Below are 16118 nucleotides of genomic sequence, written 5' to 3'. Positions count from 1 at the left end.
CTGTTAAAATTATCTTTATTCATTCAACACTATTTACAGTAAATATAAATCTGCATTTAGGTGACAGAAGTAGACAGTTGTATGTTCGGTATTTTCTGTAGGCCTCTAGAAAGAAGTCTGTATCTTGGCTACATCACTGTAAGGTCCAGAATTCATAATAGAGCTACAAACTGTATTTAAAGTCAAAGACATTGAGTATTTTCACAAAGACAATCAATCACAATAGAAACATTTTGTCTACAACTCTATAAACAAATATAATAGAACTTGGGCCTTTCCACTGACTCAATAGCCCTATTTCATTGAGCCACACCTTTCATTTTCTTCTTCAAATTTTGATCCAAAAATTGAAAAAAAAAAACTATCTTTATGTACCATTCAATAAGCAATTAATTTTAATATTTTTTTCTGAATAAAATTATAGAAGATCATACTGTGTCAAGCCAATTTGACTTATTTGTATTGTTTCTTTAAACATGGGGGTGATATAGAATATTAAAATGAAAGTACTGAAATGTGTTGAAAGTCTTTTGTCTTAATACTCCTTAATACAACATTTTCCTTTCCGGAGAGGATACACAGGGGGAAAATCAAAAATGAGATTATACATGAAGACTCTCTTTGTTATAGATTCTGTATACTAGTTAAGGCTGATTTTAAGCTTATGTTCTTTCTGCAGCCGTGCAGCACATTCAGAGAGCTTCTTGGCTCAGGGTGAGATTAGTTGTTTGGGTAACAGGCATATTTTTACCTGAGAGAGATGACATTAAACATTCTTTGACAAAATATAATTACTGCAGTGTGAGAATAATGACAACATAACAGAAATATAGATGCGATACTGCAAAATTCCTCCCGAGTCTGTAGCTTTACACACAAGGTTGCAGACAAGACAATTGTATGTCTATACGTAATTATAAGTTATCTTACACTTCTCGAGTCTGCTTCTACTATCAGCAGAATTTTTGAATGTCTCATTTCCTGGACTGAACCTCTGCAAGGTTTGATGTGTACTCCTCTGTACCACAGGGTTGCAAATCATTCCAGAAAGGCCAACAAAGACATAGGCCTCTGCAGTTTAACCATGACACATACATAGGAAATGAAATATGTTTGCTTGTTAACAGGGATCAACCCAATAGTTAATGACTTTACCCCCACTACACCTTGGCCACACAGAGAGAGAGAAAGACAGATAAAGGAGGTCACATACAGTTGCGTCCATTAATCCATGTGGCTCCTCTTTCAAAGTAAGACTCGGAGTAAAGTGTGTTTTTTAAATGTTTTTGATGTGGTCAGAGGTAAGACAGACAAAACAAGAGGGGTAGACAGAAATGCAGACTTTGCAATAGATTTTGTACAATGACTTCTCTTTGCAGTTTGTAGTTTGATCACATGCGCCCACTGCATCTGCTCAGAGTTGCTGGGGCTGGTATGTCTGGTCCTGATCGATTGTTTCCTCTTCCTCCAGCCTCAGTAAAGCCGCTTCTCATAACTACACATGGAAAACACCAAAGAATGTAAGCATTTGCGGTATTATATTTCACTACCACAAAGACAAGCATGGGTGGGGATGATAGAACGAAAGAGAAAGCTGGAAATGTGATGACCGCATAGATGTACTTACATGGCACAAAAGAATATCTAATGAGATAGCATGGGTTAGAAAAGGGAAGAGAGAAGACAAGTTTGATGCTACTAACCACAAGTAAATTGCAGTCCATTGACAGTAAAAGTTTTCAAACTGAGAGACTGAATACAAGTGAAGCTTAGACACAGCATGTTCATTTCTTCAATGTGATAAAGCAGCTAAGGGTCAGAGGTCAGACTTACGAGTGGAGGCCGTGGACTCCTCCCTCCATCTGAGCAGACATGGTTCTTTTCTCAAACTTCAGCTCACCAGAGTACATCATTGACCTGATGCACAAAAAAACCCTCTGTTTATATTTGCCAAACATTTACACAAGTTAAACTTACAGATACATGTTCATGCAGACACACATACTGTACACTGTTCCACATTTACCTTAAGATGGACAAACTCTTGGCTCCTATATCCTGACAGCCATGTTGAATACCAGCGATGAGATAAGGAACAAACTTATGGATGGAGCCTTTATCTTGGACTGATCCTGAGACACCTTGAGCCACCTTCACCTTATCTCCCTCACTGGATGCACGAACACAAACACCAACAAAAAAACAAAGTCATGCAGAGTAAGAAACAGAGTTGAAACACTTTTTTGACTTAGTGCACAATACAAGAAAAATAACTACCTGTGACACCATACTTTGCCTACCTAAAGTAGCGTTTCTGGCTGTTATTTTTTTCCATGGCATCCAAGGAGCCCATTCCTCTGTACTTTTTCAAGCGCACGCCATCTGAGAAGAAATATTCTCCTGGTGCTTCAGTGGTTGCTGCAAGCAGTGACCCCATCATCACTAAGGGCAGACATGTGAGAGGAGAAAAAGTATTTGTAGGACACTGCAGAGAGGACAACAAAGCAAGAAAAGGATTTAACACTTGAGGCAGCAGTGGACTTGTAATTTTTTTTACCTGTAGATGCTCCCAGGGCCAGGGCTTTCACCACGTGTCCGACAGTCTGAATGCCTCCATCAGCGATTACTGGCACTCCAAAACGTCGGGCATACTCTGCAACCTTGTACACCGAAGTACCTTGAGGTCGTCCACATGCCATCACTGAAGATTAAGGCAGTAATATGTTATGTTAACAGCTGAAATTTCCAATGTTTTCTCATGTTTCCTGCTGCACGTAGTAATACCTCTCTTCTTTTAATTTAAGAACAATATATTTTAAACAGAGGCTATTTTGCTGACTTGCATTTACAGGCTTTCCTCTCATACAGGCATACATTCATAGAACTGTACTCTTCAGTAATACCTTCCTGGGTGATACAGATGGAGCCACACCCCATGCCCACCCTCAGAGCATCCACACCGGCATCTATAAGGTTTTTAGCCTGAGCAGCTGTCACCACTAGAGAGAGACAGACACACACACAGAAAAGAGCTCAGACGGGGTAACAGCTGTAGTGAGGAAAGGAGAATAGGAGCCTCTAAGACAGGATAAGTGCTTACCATTTCCTCCCACTACCTGTAGTTCAGGATATTTTTGTTTGATGTAGTTTATCATGTTAATTTGGTACACCGAGTTTCCTTGGGAGGAATCCTTTCCAAATAAAACAAAAACAAAAATCAAAAGTGTAAACAGAATTAAAACATTTTCAATGAGATGATAAAATGCATAAATAATATGAGCTTAAAGTCTCATTAAATGGAAATAGACCATCGTAGCTTTTAGATAGTCTAGTTTAAAAAATATTTGATTGACATTTGCATAACAGTGGTGCATGAGATGATCAGTGTAGTGCAGCCCTAACCCGTTTGAATCATCTAATTTAGAATAATAGATTAAGCAGATGCCCTGCCATCTGAATATAATTCATTCTAACTAAATGTTGAGTTACAAAATTCTTTGCGATATGTACCAGAGTTAGCAACATGCATTTGTAGGTATTGTAACCTGAGTTGCCCCTTTTGCTATCAATATTTTGCATGAATGTAACACTGAATGAAAAGTGTTAGCTTTTGCTGTCATTACACAGACCTAAAACTCCTCAGTCGATGCCTAACGTGCAGTAAAATGGATCATCAATGGCCGAGAGCTAAACTGCTGCAAGTGCAAAGAGACCTGCAGCCACCATTAATGATCTATAAATGGTTGATAATTGATACTAAGAATTAAGCTAATCTTAAGTGTAATCATTCAGAGAACAGCAGTGTGACATAATTTGATTAGTAAGAGGAATTTATTGCAAATTTTAGGAGTAAATCTGAGCCCAACACCCCGAAAGCACACCCAATATCAGAAAAGCTGTCATAAACTCCAATGACATTTTGAGATTAATTAAAAAATAACATAAGTATACTTTTATACTGCTTTTAAATGTCTCCCATTATTTAAAGAAACCCTCAACTTTAAACTCTGTGGATTCGAGTTTTCAGTAGCTTTGACAATATAACCTATAACTAAGGGAGGAAAAACTTGAGAGCCACTTTATTCATCCTCCCTGTGTCCAGAGCCTGAACATTACCACCTGACATCAGAATCACCAAAAACTTAATCATACCACAGTCCATACTTACCAGTACCACCACATCCACCCCAGCTTGTATGAGCAGTTCAAGTCTGTATTTGTCGTCGTCCCTTGTACCAATGGCAGCTCCACACAGAAGCTGTTTGCGTGAGTCTTTGGAAGCCAGGGGATAATCTCTGTTTTTCTTCAAGTCAGTCCTTGCTATGATAGCAACCAGTTCATCACTGTCGTTCACTATGGGAAGCTTACCTAGGAGTGTCAAAATGAATAAAAACAGTAAGAGAAGACAGAAAACCGCCTTTGTGTGCTTTACAGCTGTTTGACAAAGTTCACAGGGTTACCTTTCTTGCTACGTTGCAGAATATCGTTAGCTTCTTTTAGAGTGACCCCAGCAGGTGCAACAACTAAATCTTCCCTTTTGGTCATTGCCTAAAAGAGAGAAGTATTTAAATACACATGGTAGCCGTTCATTTGCTGTATGTATAAGGTTTTTATACTCATAAACACATTAGTCTTACACCCACCTCCTCCAGGGGTCTGTCATGGTCCTTCTCAGACAGGAAATCTATGTCTCTGGAGGTTACTATACCAACAAGCTTGCTGCCCATCTTGCCGGTCTCTGTAACAGGGATCCCAGAGAAACCGTGGCGTGTCTTTGCCTCAAACACATCCCCCACTGTGTGTCTGGGACTCATTACCACCGGGTCTGTGATAAAACCCTGCTCAAATTTCTGTCAAGGACAATAAAAAGTGATTACTTTGACCTGTGGAATTCAATTTTAATAAAAATACTGCACAGGGTTCCTGCGTTTATAGACTTTATCCATATTACCTTGACTCTGCGCACCTCATTGGCCTGAAACTCAGCAGTGCAGTTATGATGAATTATTCCAATCCCTCCCATCAGCTGAAACCAGCCAATCAGAGAGAATAAAGTCAACACTGAAAACTACACAAGGCTGACAAAGTACTGACATTCTGGAGTAGAGGAGAATGGAAGTTAGGCTGGACAGTATGTGTGTGCATGTGTGTGCTCTTGTTCTGAGCTTGTACTCACTGCCATGGCAATGGCCATAGATGACTCTGTGACTGTATCCATGGGAGATGAAATAAGAGGTGTCTTCAGAGTTATCTTCCTTGTCAATGCAGAGGTTAGATCCTAAACATTAAAAAGAAATACTCTCTCATGCTATGCATTAAACACAAAGAGCAAAGCTAATCATAAGTGTGGCATTATGTTTCTATTGTGACAAATTAGGAATTTGTGCATTGAAAATGTAAGACTTATTAGCATAATGCTATTTTCACATCAATACCATCCTTTGTATTGCAGCTTCAACACATAGATAACTTGTTTGTTCACGATTTGTTAGGATGTTTTTTTATTGTCTGCTGCATCAAGCCATAACTAAAGCCACTTTGGGCACATTAGAGGCTTGCTTGTTGTATTCACCTGCTGAGTGTTAGTTGGCTCAGGTGTGGCAGTCTGCTTTCTAACACCTGCTATCCATGTGATGTGAATATGGAATTAATTTAATGTCCCAGCAGAGCTTGCAAAGAAAAACAAAGCAAGCCAACCAAACAAACCTGTGCTCTGAAGAACCCAATAAGGATGGCGTAATTTGCCACAGCGGAACTTATCTCTGCTGGTGAATTTATTCATGGGAATATGAACATTTGAATGCTTTTTTCTTTTCTTTTTTGTAATACTCACCACTTCATCAGACATAAAATCTATGAAACCGGGAAGGATCAGGAAGTCACTGCAAGGAGGTACAAGTGGAAAAGTCTCATTTTTATGAAAATAAATAATCAGTGTCACAAGTAACTATCACATGGCCTAAATTGTGTACTAAACTGCAGAGTGCATATCCATGCCTTCAAAGCAGTAAACTTTGCTGACACTCAGGAGACATAAACTGTCAGCCTCTCAACCCACTGAAACGTTCTGCATCTATCCTCTGCACACTGATAAATCCTGCATATAGCCTCCATTACGGAGACAACACCGACACCCACTGATATGTGCACACACACACACACACACACAAACACACACACACACACACACACACACACACACACACACACACACACACACACACACAAACACACATACAAACACTCTCTGCTTTTAATGTCTGTGACACCACTCACAGTCATCCTTGAAAGTAGTATTACACATTATAATCCTCCATATAAAGCCCAAGCACATGTGTCATCACTGATATTACTAAACATCTAATGGAAGATATTGCATAACGCTTATGCATGTTTCTGTTTGTGCACACGTGCACATGTTCAGTGTGTGATACATAGTATGCATGTACCTAGAATGAATCTGTGTTAGTGTGTTTTTCAAGGAATTTCTTACTTGTATGTTAGTCCATCACCGATTGCAAAGAGTTGTTGTGCTGTTAATCCATCTTCAGGAACATAACCTGTGCCTCCACTGATCAAATAGTCTGCCATGCTGAAACCGAAAAAAATATACAAGCAAACATGACACAGCAACCAAAAAAAAATCATGTCTAGATGTTTGGCAAGAATCTATAGATATGATAATGAATTTGTGAGATTCTATATTACCATGTTCCCTAACTCCGCAGCTCCAAACAGTGGATAACAATGATGATTTCAGTTACTGATATTCTAGTGGACGCTGGTTGACTTTATTAACACAATTCTCAATCCATTTTCCTGTTATGGCAAACACCACAGGATATCACTAGACATCACAGACATTGAAAGTTGTTCTATTTTAACTTGATGTTACATCTTAGTTTAGTCAACCATTTATCTCTGGAGGTTTTGATCCTTTGTGCATAAAAGTGTTTGCCTTTGGTCTTTCCTTGACCTCTCTTTCTTCCAGTCATGCACTAGTCAGATCCTATTACAAACAGGAATTAGGACAGGAAACATTACCAAGAAGAGACTGTCCTTACCCATGGAAACTACAACTATGACGGCAGTACAGCAGGTAAGAGGATTTAGTTGGCTGCCTTTGTAGCTGGTAAATGAGCTTGAAAAGGACACAAGCAGTGCTAGGAGAAAGTGAGAACACCTCACTTGCTGCTACAATGTTGACAGGTTTCAATGGTCCACACAAACACTGGTGTGAATCAGAGAAGAGCAGGACCTTACAATAAGCAAGTCTGACTGACCTCTCTGGTTCATATCCTGCTTGGATTCTTGTAGCACTGTAGCGCTGGGCTGCAGTCTCATGACCGTGTCCATGTGGTGTTGGATAGACGTAGGCCCCGAAGGGATGAGGTTGCTCCCCTTCTCTGTTTGGAATGCGAGGCCGTGCCGGTTCCATGTCCCCCACAATCCTACGGTAGTCGATTTGGTAAGTGTCCCTCTCCCCATCACCAAACCGGTCATAGCCATGACCCTCCATCTCCAGGAAATCCAGGGCTACAAACTCCAGTGGGCCCCACCACCTCACCCACGCACACAAACTTCAGTCCCCTCTTATTTGTTTCATACACAAAAAGTCACACCCACACACCCTCAAAATCTACTACAGCTCCCAGCGGACACACAGCCACACACTGAAATGTTCTGTTCAATTATAAGCACTCATAAACACCCAATGCTTTGAGTGCTTGCTCACACAAACACCTCTCAGACACACCTGACATGGGAGGAAGCTGTCTTGCCATCTGTTTTCGTGGCTGGTGCAACAGTTATTGGAAAATGTCCACAAATATTCCGATTGAGTGAAATTGTTCCAGAAAAAGAAGTAGCAATAACAGTCCCTTAAAACAAAAAAGTTAGCCCAGAGGAAAGATTGTTGTCCAGTTTTTCTGCTCTCATCCTTGAATTTCAAGGCCCTCAAGGCCTGTTGAAAGTGGCAGAGAATTTTATACCAACCTGTTGACAAGGCTGGCTACACCTGCGTGCTCCCTAACCGCAGACACGTGTATCACCTGGGGAGGAGAGTCAGGATTTCTCCTCCCTTAGGCCCCTGAACACAGACCTGCTGCTGCTGCTTGGTTTATCTGTGGAGCGCCTCTCCCCCTCCGTCCCCTCAATGCCTGCTCAGCTTAACTCTGTTTCTGACAGTAGCAGACGTCACTCTCCCACAAAGAGGATTGGAGGCATTAATACAGGACGGGGTGGGGTGAGATGGGTGTGTAAGGGTGGAGTGAGGCAGGAGAACTGAGGAGGAGACGAACAGGTCAAGATGACACTTGAACACACTTTCCCCCTCAGAGGATTACCATAGGTAGAGGTATACGGTTGTTGTTTTTTTTTCTTCAGAGCTGTGAATGAGACTCAGGTCAAATCCCAAAATACTCTCAGAGGAAGGCTTTGCTCATTGAGACACCGACAGGAGAGACAGACATGTAGAGCTGTTGGAATTAGATAAATAGGAGAGTCTGTGTGTGAAAAGGCAGAGATTTTAAGGACAGTAACGTGTTATAACCTGTTTCTTAAGGCATTTTCATTAAGCAAAACCAGTCAGAAAACAAAGCAATTACTAAATAAAGGAACAAGTGTGTCTTTTATGATCTTTACAGGAATCGTTTCTTCTTCACAGATGTAGTTTTGCTCTTCATCCGACTGCAGTTTTTATCAATATTCAGAATCACAGTAAGGAACAACAAACTTCAACATTAAACTAAAACAGGAGAGTAATGCAGTATGTCGTCTGGGATACCCTCGACACTATCATCTGCAGGTGACTGACTGACTGCTTGTGACAGTTACTGAGGGATTGAACCAGAAAAGCCTCTTACGCTGCATCCCCCACCCCACCCCACCCCACTGGAGAATACAAGCAGCATCCCCCCTTCATATTATCAACAACGGCAACATTTGTCGTTGGTAATTTTGACACAACCCCAAAACAACACTTCACTTTTATCTTTGTCTTTTTACCTTCGTAACTAAAAAGACGATAAGTAGAGACAGAATTGATTTTCTTTCCTAAAAAGTTTATTGACAAAATACTTTCAAAATCCTCAGGTTATTATGACATGGTCAGAAAAGTAATGTACATTAAAAATTACAATATTAATAGTTTTGTCATAAAAGATGAAGGAGAAGGGTCTAATCGTTGACATGTTCATGCAGGAAGACCACAACTGCTTTAGAATCAGCCACCTGAGGGAAATAAATTCAGATTAATTATTTCACAACTTATTATTATTAATAAAACAAACACATTTGACCATATCAACATAAATAAAGTCCTACCAAGGCGCTCCACTAATCTGGGATGGTGTTTCTTTAGAGCGTCGAAGAAAGCTGCTTTGACTTTTTCCCCTCCTGATCGTAGAGTCCTCTGATAAAGAACTCTTATTTTCTCTGTGCTTGTGGGTTCAGCTTCAATCCGTTGATAGGTTTCATTATGGACCATGTCTCCAAGCTCCTCCGTTATCGCCATTACCTCGGAAATGACTTGAATCAACTCTGGTCTGTTGTCATCGACAAACTTTGCTGTTTGGGAATATTGAAGAGTAGAAGCACAGACATTAGAAGCACAAATAAGCCTAATAAAATCTAGTATCGTGGCTCATTCGAGCTATTTTTGTTTACCCACAGGACAGGTTAAAATACAATTCATCCTATGACACAGAGCAGCAGCACTGATGACAATTATACCAACCTTTTTCTGCAATGCTCATTCTTTTGGTAGAAACACTTACAGAACTCTGTTTGCAGAAAAAAAATAAAAAATAAAAATAAAAATAACAACAACAGTAATTCATTATTCCAGTGCATTGATCAATGTCTTTTTCTCTACTTCAGAGTTCAGAGACTTTAAAAAAAGTTGCAGTTGTGGTCCACTTGTTTGTGTCCTTTATGACCCAATACTGCATGGTATAATATGATAATAAAGCACTACACTATCCATCCCCAATATCATATTTAAATCATTTTATCATTCAAAAATGTAATTAAACATAATAAAGACTAAACATCCCGGCGTCTTCATGCTTACTTTTGTTGTTGTGTGTTAAATCTGGCTAAAGGTTTGTCCTAAAGTCTCTCTCGGTCACAAAGAAGCTTCCTGATGACCTGATTAAATGAAGCAATTTACTTTCTGCTTACTGTCAGGCAAAGGTCAAAGAACACTTGGCAATACCTGCATTGATGTGCTTTTGGTTTCCATAAGTCTGCAATCGATAGAGTCATGTGACTTTGGCTGTTCTTAAAAAAGGAAATGCATCATTACTAAAAAAATGTGGATAAGAGAAATATTGACATTAATCAACCAAATCAAACACAGCATTAACTACTTTACCTGGTGTCAAAAGGGGGACACAGAGTGCCCCATTTCTGTTCTGATGTGTATTACTTGTTGATGACTTCTAGATGACAGTTTAACAGGAGATTATTTTTATGTCAGAAAGAGAACCAGGATTAATCAGTACCATATTACATGTGCTAGAATAAAATTAAAGAGTTGTACCAGTGTTGTTAAGACTTGATGGACTACAATATGAACTTCCATCTTGTGTATTGAAAACACCTTCTTAGTCTCTTCCAGGCAGACTGAAACAGAAGCCAAGTACCATTACAGCATGTAAATCCCAGGGTGCATGAGTGAACAGAGTACATGCTGGTCCACAAAAAGCCTGATGGCTCCGTCCATTTGAGTTAATTGTTCAAAGTAGAACACTCTCTAATATGGGAACAATGAGCTCAATATTACATAACAAATACCTGCCTTTAAAATCAGGCCTTTTGGAAGGAACTTGATCCCAGCACCTTCTCATGAGGTCAACCAGCTCTTTAAGCCCCTCTGCTTTCTGCTGGTCAATGTCTCCAAAGGGAGGCCTGTCCCCTAATGGGATCCTCAGCTCCACCCGAGAGAAATCTGCAGCTATACAACATGTGAAGAAGAAATGCATCAAAATGTACACAGCTGAGAGTGAGTATATGGACATGAAATATATAAATTATATTCAATTCAATGTGGGTTATTGGTATGAATATAATACAAAAAATACAATCAAAGCAAAGGAATTTATTTTTCTGCGTGTGTGTGTGTGTGTGTGTGTGTGTGTGTGTGTGTGTGTGTGTGTGTGTGTGTGTGTGTGTGTGTGTGTGTTTAATGTATTAATGTGTACATATTTTGTACCTGGATAGGGCTCTTTTCCAGTGAAGATAGACCAGAGCAGGATACCATAGCTGATTAAATGAAAGAAAACATGTTATGTTAATACAATTAATGCAACTTTTTGTACATATGGAACAGTACTCCAGTTTTAATTATTCTTAAATGTTTACCTGTAACTGTCAAAATCTCGGACAGGTTCATATGATGGGTTAAAAGCTTCTGGAGGCATGTACTTGTATGAGCCTCCAGAAGCTCCTGCTTTTTCTCCGTTTCTGCAGGAAGCACTGGCGGAAACTCTGCACAGACCAAAGTCTGCCAGCTACAGAGATAGAGCAGAGACATTTCAACACAGAGCCAACAGTTGAATTACTCTTATATTCAATTTAACCTCATTGTGATTGGTCTGCTGCATACCTTGGCATTCAGATCATCATTCAACAGGACATTACTTGGCTTTAGGTCTTGGTGCATGAGTTTCCTTGAATGGAGAAAGTTCATCCCTAAAGCCACCTGATGAACCAAGCGAAACACCAGAGGCCATGGTGGAGGGCCACCCAGGTCCTCCAAGAGGGACTCAACAGATCCTATTCCCATGAACTCCATCACGATTCCCTGCTCCAAGGGGAGTTCATGACCCGATGGGCCCTGGTAAATTCCATAAACCCTCAGCACAAACTCACAGGAAGCATTCTCCATATGATTAGCCTCTTCACACAGGGCCCTTTCTTTTGACAGGCTACAATGAAGAAGGGGACATTTGAGAGAAGAAGAGAGATAGCAAAAGATAATGAGCGGCTTCAACTGCTTTTAAAACTTTATAGAATACTTCGGACAACATAACAGAGAAATTAAACAAATGTATATCCACATTTCATTTACCTAACACCATCATGGAGTTTCTTTATTGCCACATGAAAACCCCACTCTTTGTGTATGGCTTTGTAGACCCGACCAAATCCCCCAGAGCCAACAAACTCCCAGTTCTCCAAGCTTTCATAAACAATCGGTGTATTCTTGTGGCTCAGCAGTGCCATCTTATGCTGAACTCAGGTAACAGCTGCTATCTAAATGAAGGACATAATGAAAGATCAGCAGCAGGGGAGGAGCAGCTATTCTAAAGTTGTTGGTAATACATGAGCAATGTAACACCCCATCCTTGGCCCAAATTTTTCATCTTGACAATATTCTAATTCAAAAGGAATGCTGTGGATTTTTAACGATTTCATTACAACCATATTCAAATTATATTACGTTCAACATGTACTTTGCAGCACCAGGCATGACACCCTACAATCCTTTATGCACCACCATTAAATTACCACCTTATGTAACGACTTTTGCCTTTTTAGTTTCTGTTAAAAACAAGCTTTTCACAGCATTAAGAATACAACTTAAATTTTATTCTACTATTCCACCTTACACACTCACCACCATACACACCCTCTCTTTTGCTCTTCTCTGTCTTCCAGGCCCCTGGACCCTACTTCCTCAGAAACATCCTATAAAGTAAAAAAAAATCATACAAAATAAAAAAATAAAAACATACTTTATAGTACAAAACGCCTTACCACAGTTATGAAAATTCCTCGGGCAATTATGAAACTATTCAAATATTCATGAAGTGTATTTAATGATTTTTTTTTTTTTGCCTTTATAATTTACTACTTAATTTACTCTACTGATGTCTCTGTGCATTTCCTGTCATCTTGCACAACAAAAAGAACAACAAGTACATTTAACAATTTTAAACTCATTGTATGTTTCCAGAAAGCTGTTTATACTAGTCTGCTTAAGACTACCCTACTTTTTTAAAGCTATCAAGGAAAATAAACATTGTAAAATGAAGGTTCCCTGCAAGACTGTCTCAAAAGCGAGGGCATTCTTTCTATCTGTGACAGTCCTGTACAGCTACATCATGTCATCTATCATTAGCCTGCAGAAAGCTTGTCTATCACCTGGATTGCACTTGAAATGTTAAGACCAGCTAGAGAACTCTTTAGCAGAGCTACACAGCCCTTTTCATATAGGGACTAATAAGAACTGTTAGCCTACACCTCAAACAGCAATACAAGGTAACATAAGGAAATTCAAAAGTAGACATATAACAAGTAAAACCTCCTTTCTAAATGACCCAATTAGGTTTTTAGGTATTTATTGTTCTTTGTTCTGCTTTTATTTTGTCTTTCTCGCCACTTTTAAGACTAGGTGACTTTACTTCCCTTTTTAATATGAACTTGCGGCTAGAGAGCTTTCTGTTTTTATACCCCTTAGCTAAGGAACTCTCTGCCTCTGGACATTAAAAACAGCGAGCCCTCTGGGTGTTTTTTTTCTTTTTTTCAAATCACAAAACGTTTTATTTAAGACTATTCCAGGGATATTTAATCAGAACAAAGATAGAATGTTTTATCTTTAACATTCAAAGGATGTTTTGATAACATTCTTTGGGTCACAGATTATTGAATGTTTTTACACATAAAGAAAAGTTCCCGCTGAGAATGTTTCAAGAAAATGTGGGCATAATATACGAGCAGTGTTGTCATTTTTTAATCATTTCCTCTCTGGGTGTTTTTAAAAGTAAACTTAAGTCTTACCTTTTTAATCTATCTTTTAATGTGGAGTAATTTTTTTTTTGCCTTGGACTGCATTATTTTTATTTTAAGTACTTTAATTATTATTTTAATCATTATTATTTTAATCATGGCTTTAACATTTATTTATCTTATTTAATTATTTATTTATCTATTTATGTATTTATTTATTGTATTCACCTGATCTTGTTAATGCTATCTTATTATAAAATGTTCTTGCCACTATTAACTATTTTAATAATTTTACTGTATTGATTTTATTTTATTTTTAATTATTATATCTATAATCCTGCCTTTATAATTTTTTTACCATTGCTGTTATTTTCTGTCTCACTGTTATTCTGTGAAGCACTTTGGGCTGCATTTTTTTATGTATGAAAGGTGTTATATAAATAAAATTGAGTTGAGTTGAGTTGAGTAGCTTTTAATGTGGAGTAATTTGTTTTTAGCCCTGGCCTGCATTATTATTTTAATCATTATTATTTTAATCATCGCTTTAACATTTATTTATCTTATTTAATATCTATTTATTTATTGTATTCTTCTGATCTTGTTAACGCTACCTTATTTTTAACTTTTCTTTCCACTATTACTTATTTTATTAATTTTACTGTATTGATTATTTTATATTTAAGTATTTTATTTATAAGCATGCCTTTTATAATTTTACCATTGCTGTTGTTTTCTGTCTCTCTGTTATTCTGTGAAGCACTTTGGGCTACATGTTTTCATGTATTAAAGGTGTTATATAAATAAAGTTGAGTCGAGTTTTATTTTGAGTCTCTTCTACACGGACTTCCGGTAGATCGTAAACTTTGGAGGTAAACAAAAACAGCTGAAACATCGTAAAATAAGTAAGACTGATCGAGGACTTGGCACTACAGAGGAATCACAAGCTCTTCAGATGTTTGAGTTCTGAAATAAATATTTAAAAAACATCAATTTTAGGGACTCACTGTCTTTTAGAGGAAAACATACGATTCTTACCTCAGTGTTTAGTTTTCACCTCGTGTTATGATGATACAATCTGTGGTTATGACAGCCAACGTTGAATGACAAGCTCCGTGTCTGCCAGCAAAAGCGACAACCAACACAGAGGAGTTAAATGACTTATCTGTTTTAAACACTACATTGTAATTACTGCTTAAACTGCACTCTTACTTTTACACTACACGTCTTGGTTCAAGACACTCAAGGTAAAGACAAAATGAACTTTTGTTTTGAGTTGCTTATATTATTCAAGTTCGTTTCTACTCACCATATATATCCCCACGCGTTATCTCTAGACTCGAGCTTTCAGTTTCTGGTCTGAGCTCTGTGGGCAGCCTGGCAGAGGGAGGAGTTTTCATTAAGGTTATGCAAGAAAAGACTATGATAGCAGGTGGGTCACAAAATGTGGGTACGGTTTCTTGTGAACAGATGAGCAGATATGTTTACTGACTACATTGTTAACATTAGGATCATTTCTTGACACAGGCATTTCTTACTTGTATCACCTCTGGAGAAAGGAATAGCCTACCATTGCATAAATCAACATATCAATCCTTTCATCTCAACAGCTTTTATCTGATTTGACTGAGATGTATGTACAGCAGTGGTGGACAGTAACAAAGTAAATTTACTTGAGTACAGTACTTAAGTACATGTTTTGAGTATCTGTACTTTACTTGAGTATTATTTTTTGGGGGTACTTATTACTTTTACTCCACTACATTCAGAAGAACATTTTTGTACTTTTTACTGCACTACATTTCTATAAATGATCTAGTAACTCTCTACTTTTGCTTTGAAGTCAGCTCATTAATGTCTTTCTCTTTTCTGAAATCTGATCCCTAAGACAGTAAAATGTGTTTGTGTAGTTCTGTTTGTCTCAGTGGTTTAGTCATACCTGCATATCATGTGTTTCCACGGTTGAACGTGGAGCAAACACAGAGCAGATTTCAATCAGATCAGGCAGTTCATTTAGAGGTGGTAATGTTGGCTATAATTCTCCACCTGAGCACCCATGTCCATATCTTCAGCGAATGTTAGAGGTTTCTGAAATGAAGAATGATATGTACTGTTTGAAATGTTCTCCCTGTTTCCCACTCTGCTCAAACATACAAAAATTCACTGTCCAACCTGAGAAAGTGTGTTGAGCTATGCAATGTTTGTTTTCATTCCAGATGAACATTTCAAACTAAGTTGCCTGTGCTGGGAGTAACTTAGTTTCTGTTTTTATTCCATGTTATAGTTTTTAGAGATTTCAAGTAGTGGTTTCTAAAATAAACATAATGTAACAGAATGTACTCCTATGTATTCTTGACTACACTTTTGTATTGTGAAAATACAAAGTT

The 16118-nt window shown here is 38.3% G+C and overlaps 2 protein-coding genes across 4 annotated transcripts; both read right to left on the bottom strand.

The window, feature by feature from the left end:
- Window positions 1–11: 11 nt before the first annotated feature.
- On the bottom strand, window positions 12–7438 carry impdh1a (IMP (inosine 5'-monophosphate) dehydrogenase 1a). Of its 2 annotated transcripts, XM_034684853.1 has the most exons (16): window positions 7284–7438; window positions 6494–6592; window positions 5834–5882; window positions 5177–5278; window positions 4952–5026; window positions 4644–4850; window positions 4461–4548; window positions 4169–4368; window positions 3101–3191; window positions 2904–2999; window positions 2558–2701; window positions 2301–2442; window positions 2027–2170; window positions 1834–1917; window positions 1628–1644; window positions 12–1495 (listed from the first exon to the last, which is right to left on the bottom strand). In XM_034684853.1, exons 1-16 carry the CDS (start codon window positions 7436–7438, stop codon window positions 1392–1394), a joined length of 1797 nt encoding a protein of 598 aa, XP_034540744.1. In that variant the 3' UTR covers window positions 12–1391. The 2 variants fall into 2 exon arrangements, with proteins under 2 accessions (XP_034540744.1, XP_034540745.1); XM_034684854.1 differs by lacking the exon at window positions 1628–1644 and having other exon boundaries at window positions 7284–7378.
- A 1603-nt stretch (window positions 7439–9041) lies between these two features.
- LOC117814297 (receptor-interacting serine/threonine-protein kinase 3-like) lies at window positions 9042–15123 on the bottom strand. 2 transcript variants are annotated; one of them, XM_034685543.1, is made up of 14 exons: window positions 15041–15123; window positions 14770–14850; window positions 12635–12693; window positions 12074–12258; window positions 11609–11930; window positions 11365–11513; window positions 11216–11265; window positions 10802–10957; window positions 10544–10626; window positions 10376–10442; window positions 10217–10281; window positions 9737–9782; window positions 9325–9567; window positions 9042–9231 (listed from the first exon to the last, which is right to left on the bottom strand). In XM_034685543.1, the coding sequence occupies exons 4-14, from the start codon at window positions 12226–12228 to the stop codon at window positions 9224–9226; spliced, it is 1344 nt and encodes a 447-aa protein (XP_034541434.1). In that variant the 5' UTR covers window positions 12229–12258; window positions 12635–12693; window positions 14770–14850; window positions 15041–15123; the 3' UTR covers window positions 9042–9223. The 2 variants fall into 2 exon arrangements, with proteins under 2 accessions (XP_034541434.1, XP_034541435.1); XM_034685544.1 differs by having other exon boundaries at window positions 12623–12693; window positions 15041–15108.
- Between the last annotated feature and the right edge of the window lie 995 nt (window positions 15124–16118).

The sequence above is a fragment of the Notolabrus celidotus genome, chromosome 6 (assembly GCF_009762535.1).
Source record: "Notolabrus celidotus isolate fNotCel1 chromosome 6, fNotCel1.pri, whole genome shotgun sequence".
NCBI classification, from domain to species: domain Eukaryota; kingdom Metazoa; phylum Chordata; class Actinopteri; order Labriformes; family Labridae; genus Notolabrus; species Notolabrus celidotus.
Note: the sequence above shows the minus strand (reverse complement) of the source record. Positions and strands in the feature narration are given on the sequence as shown.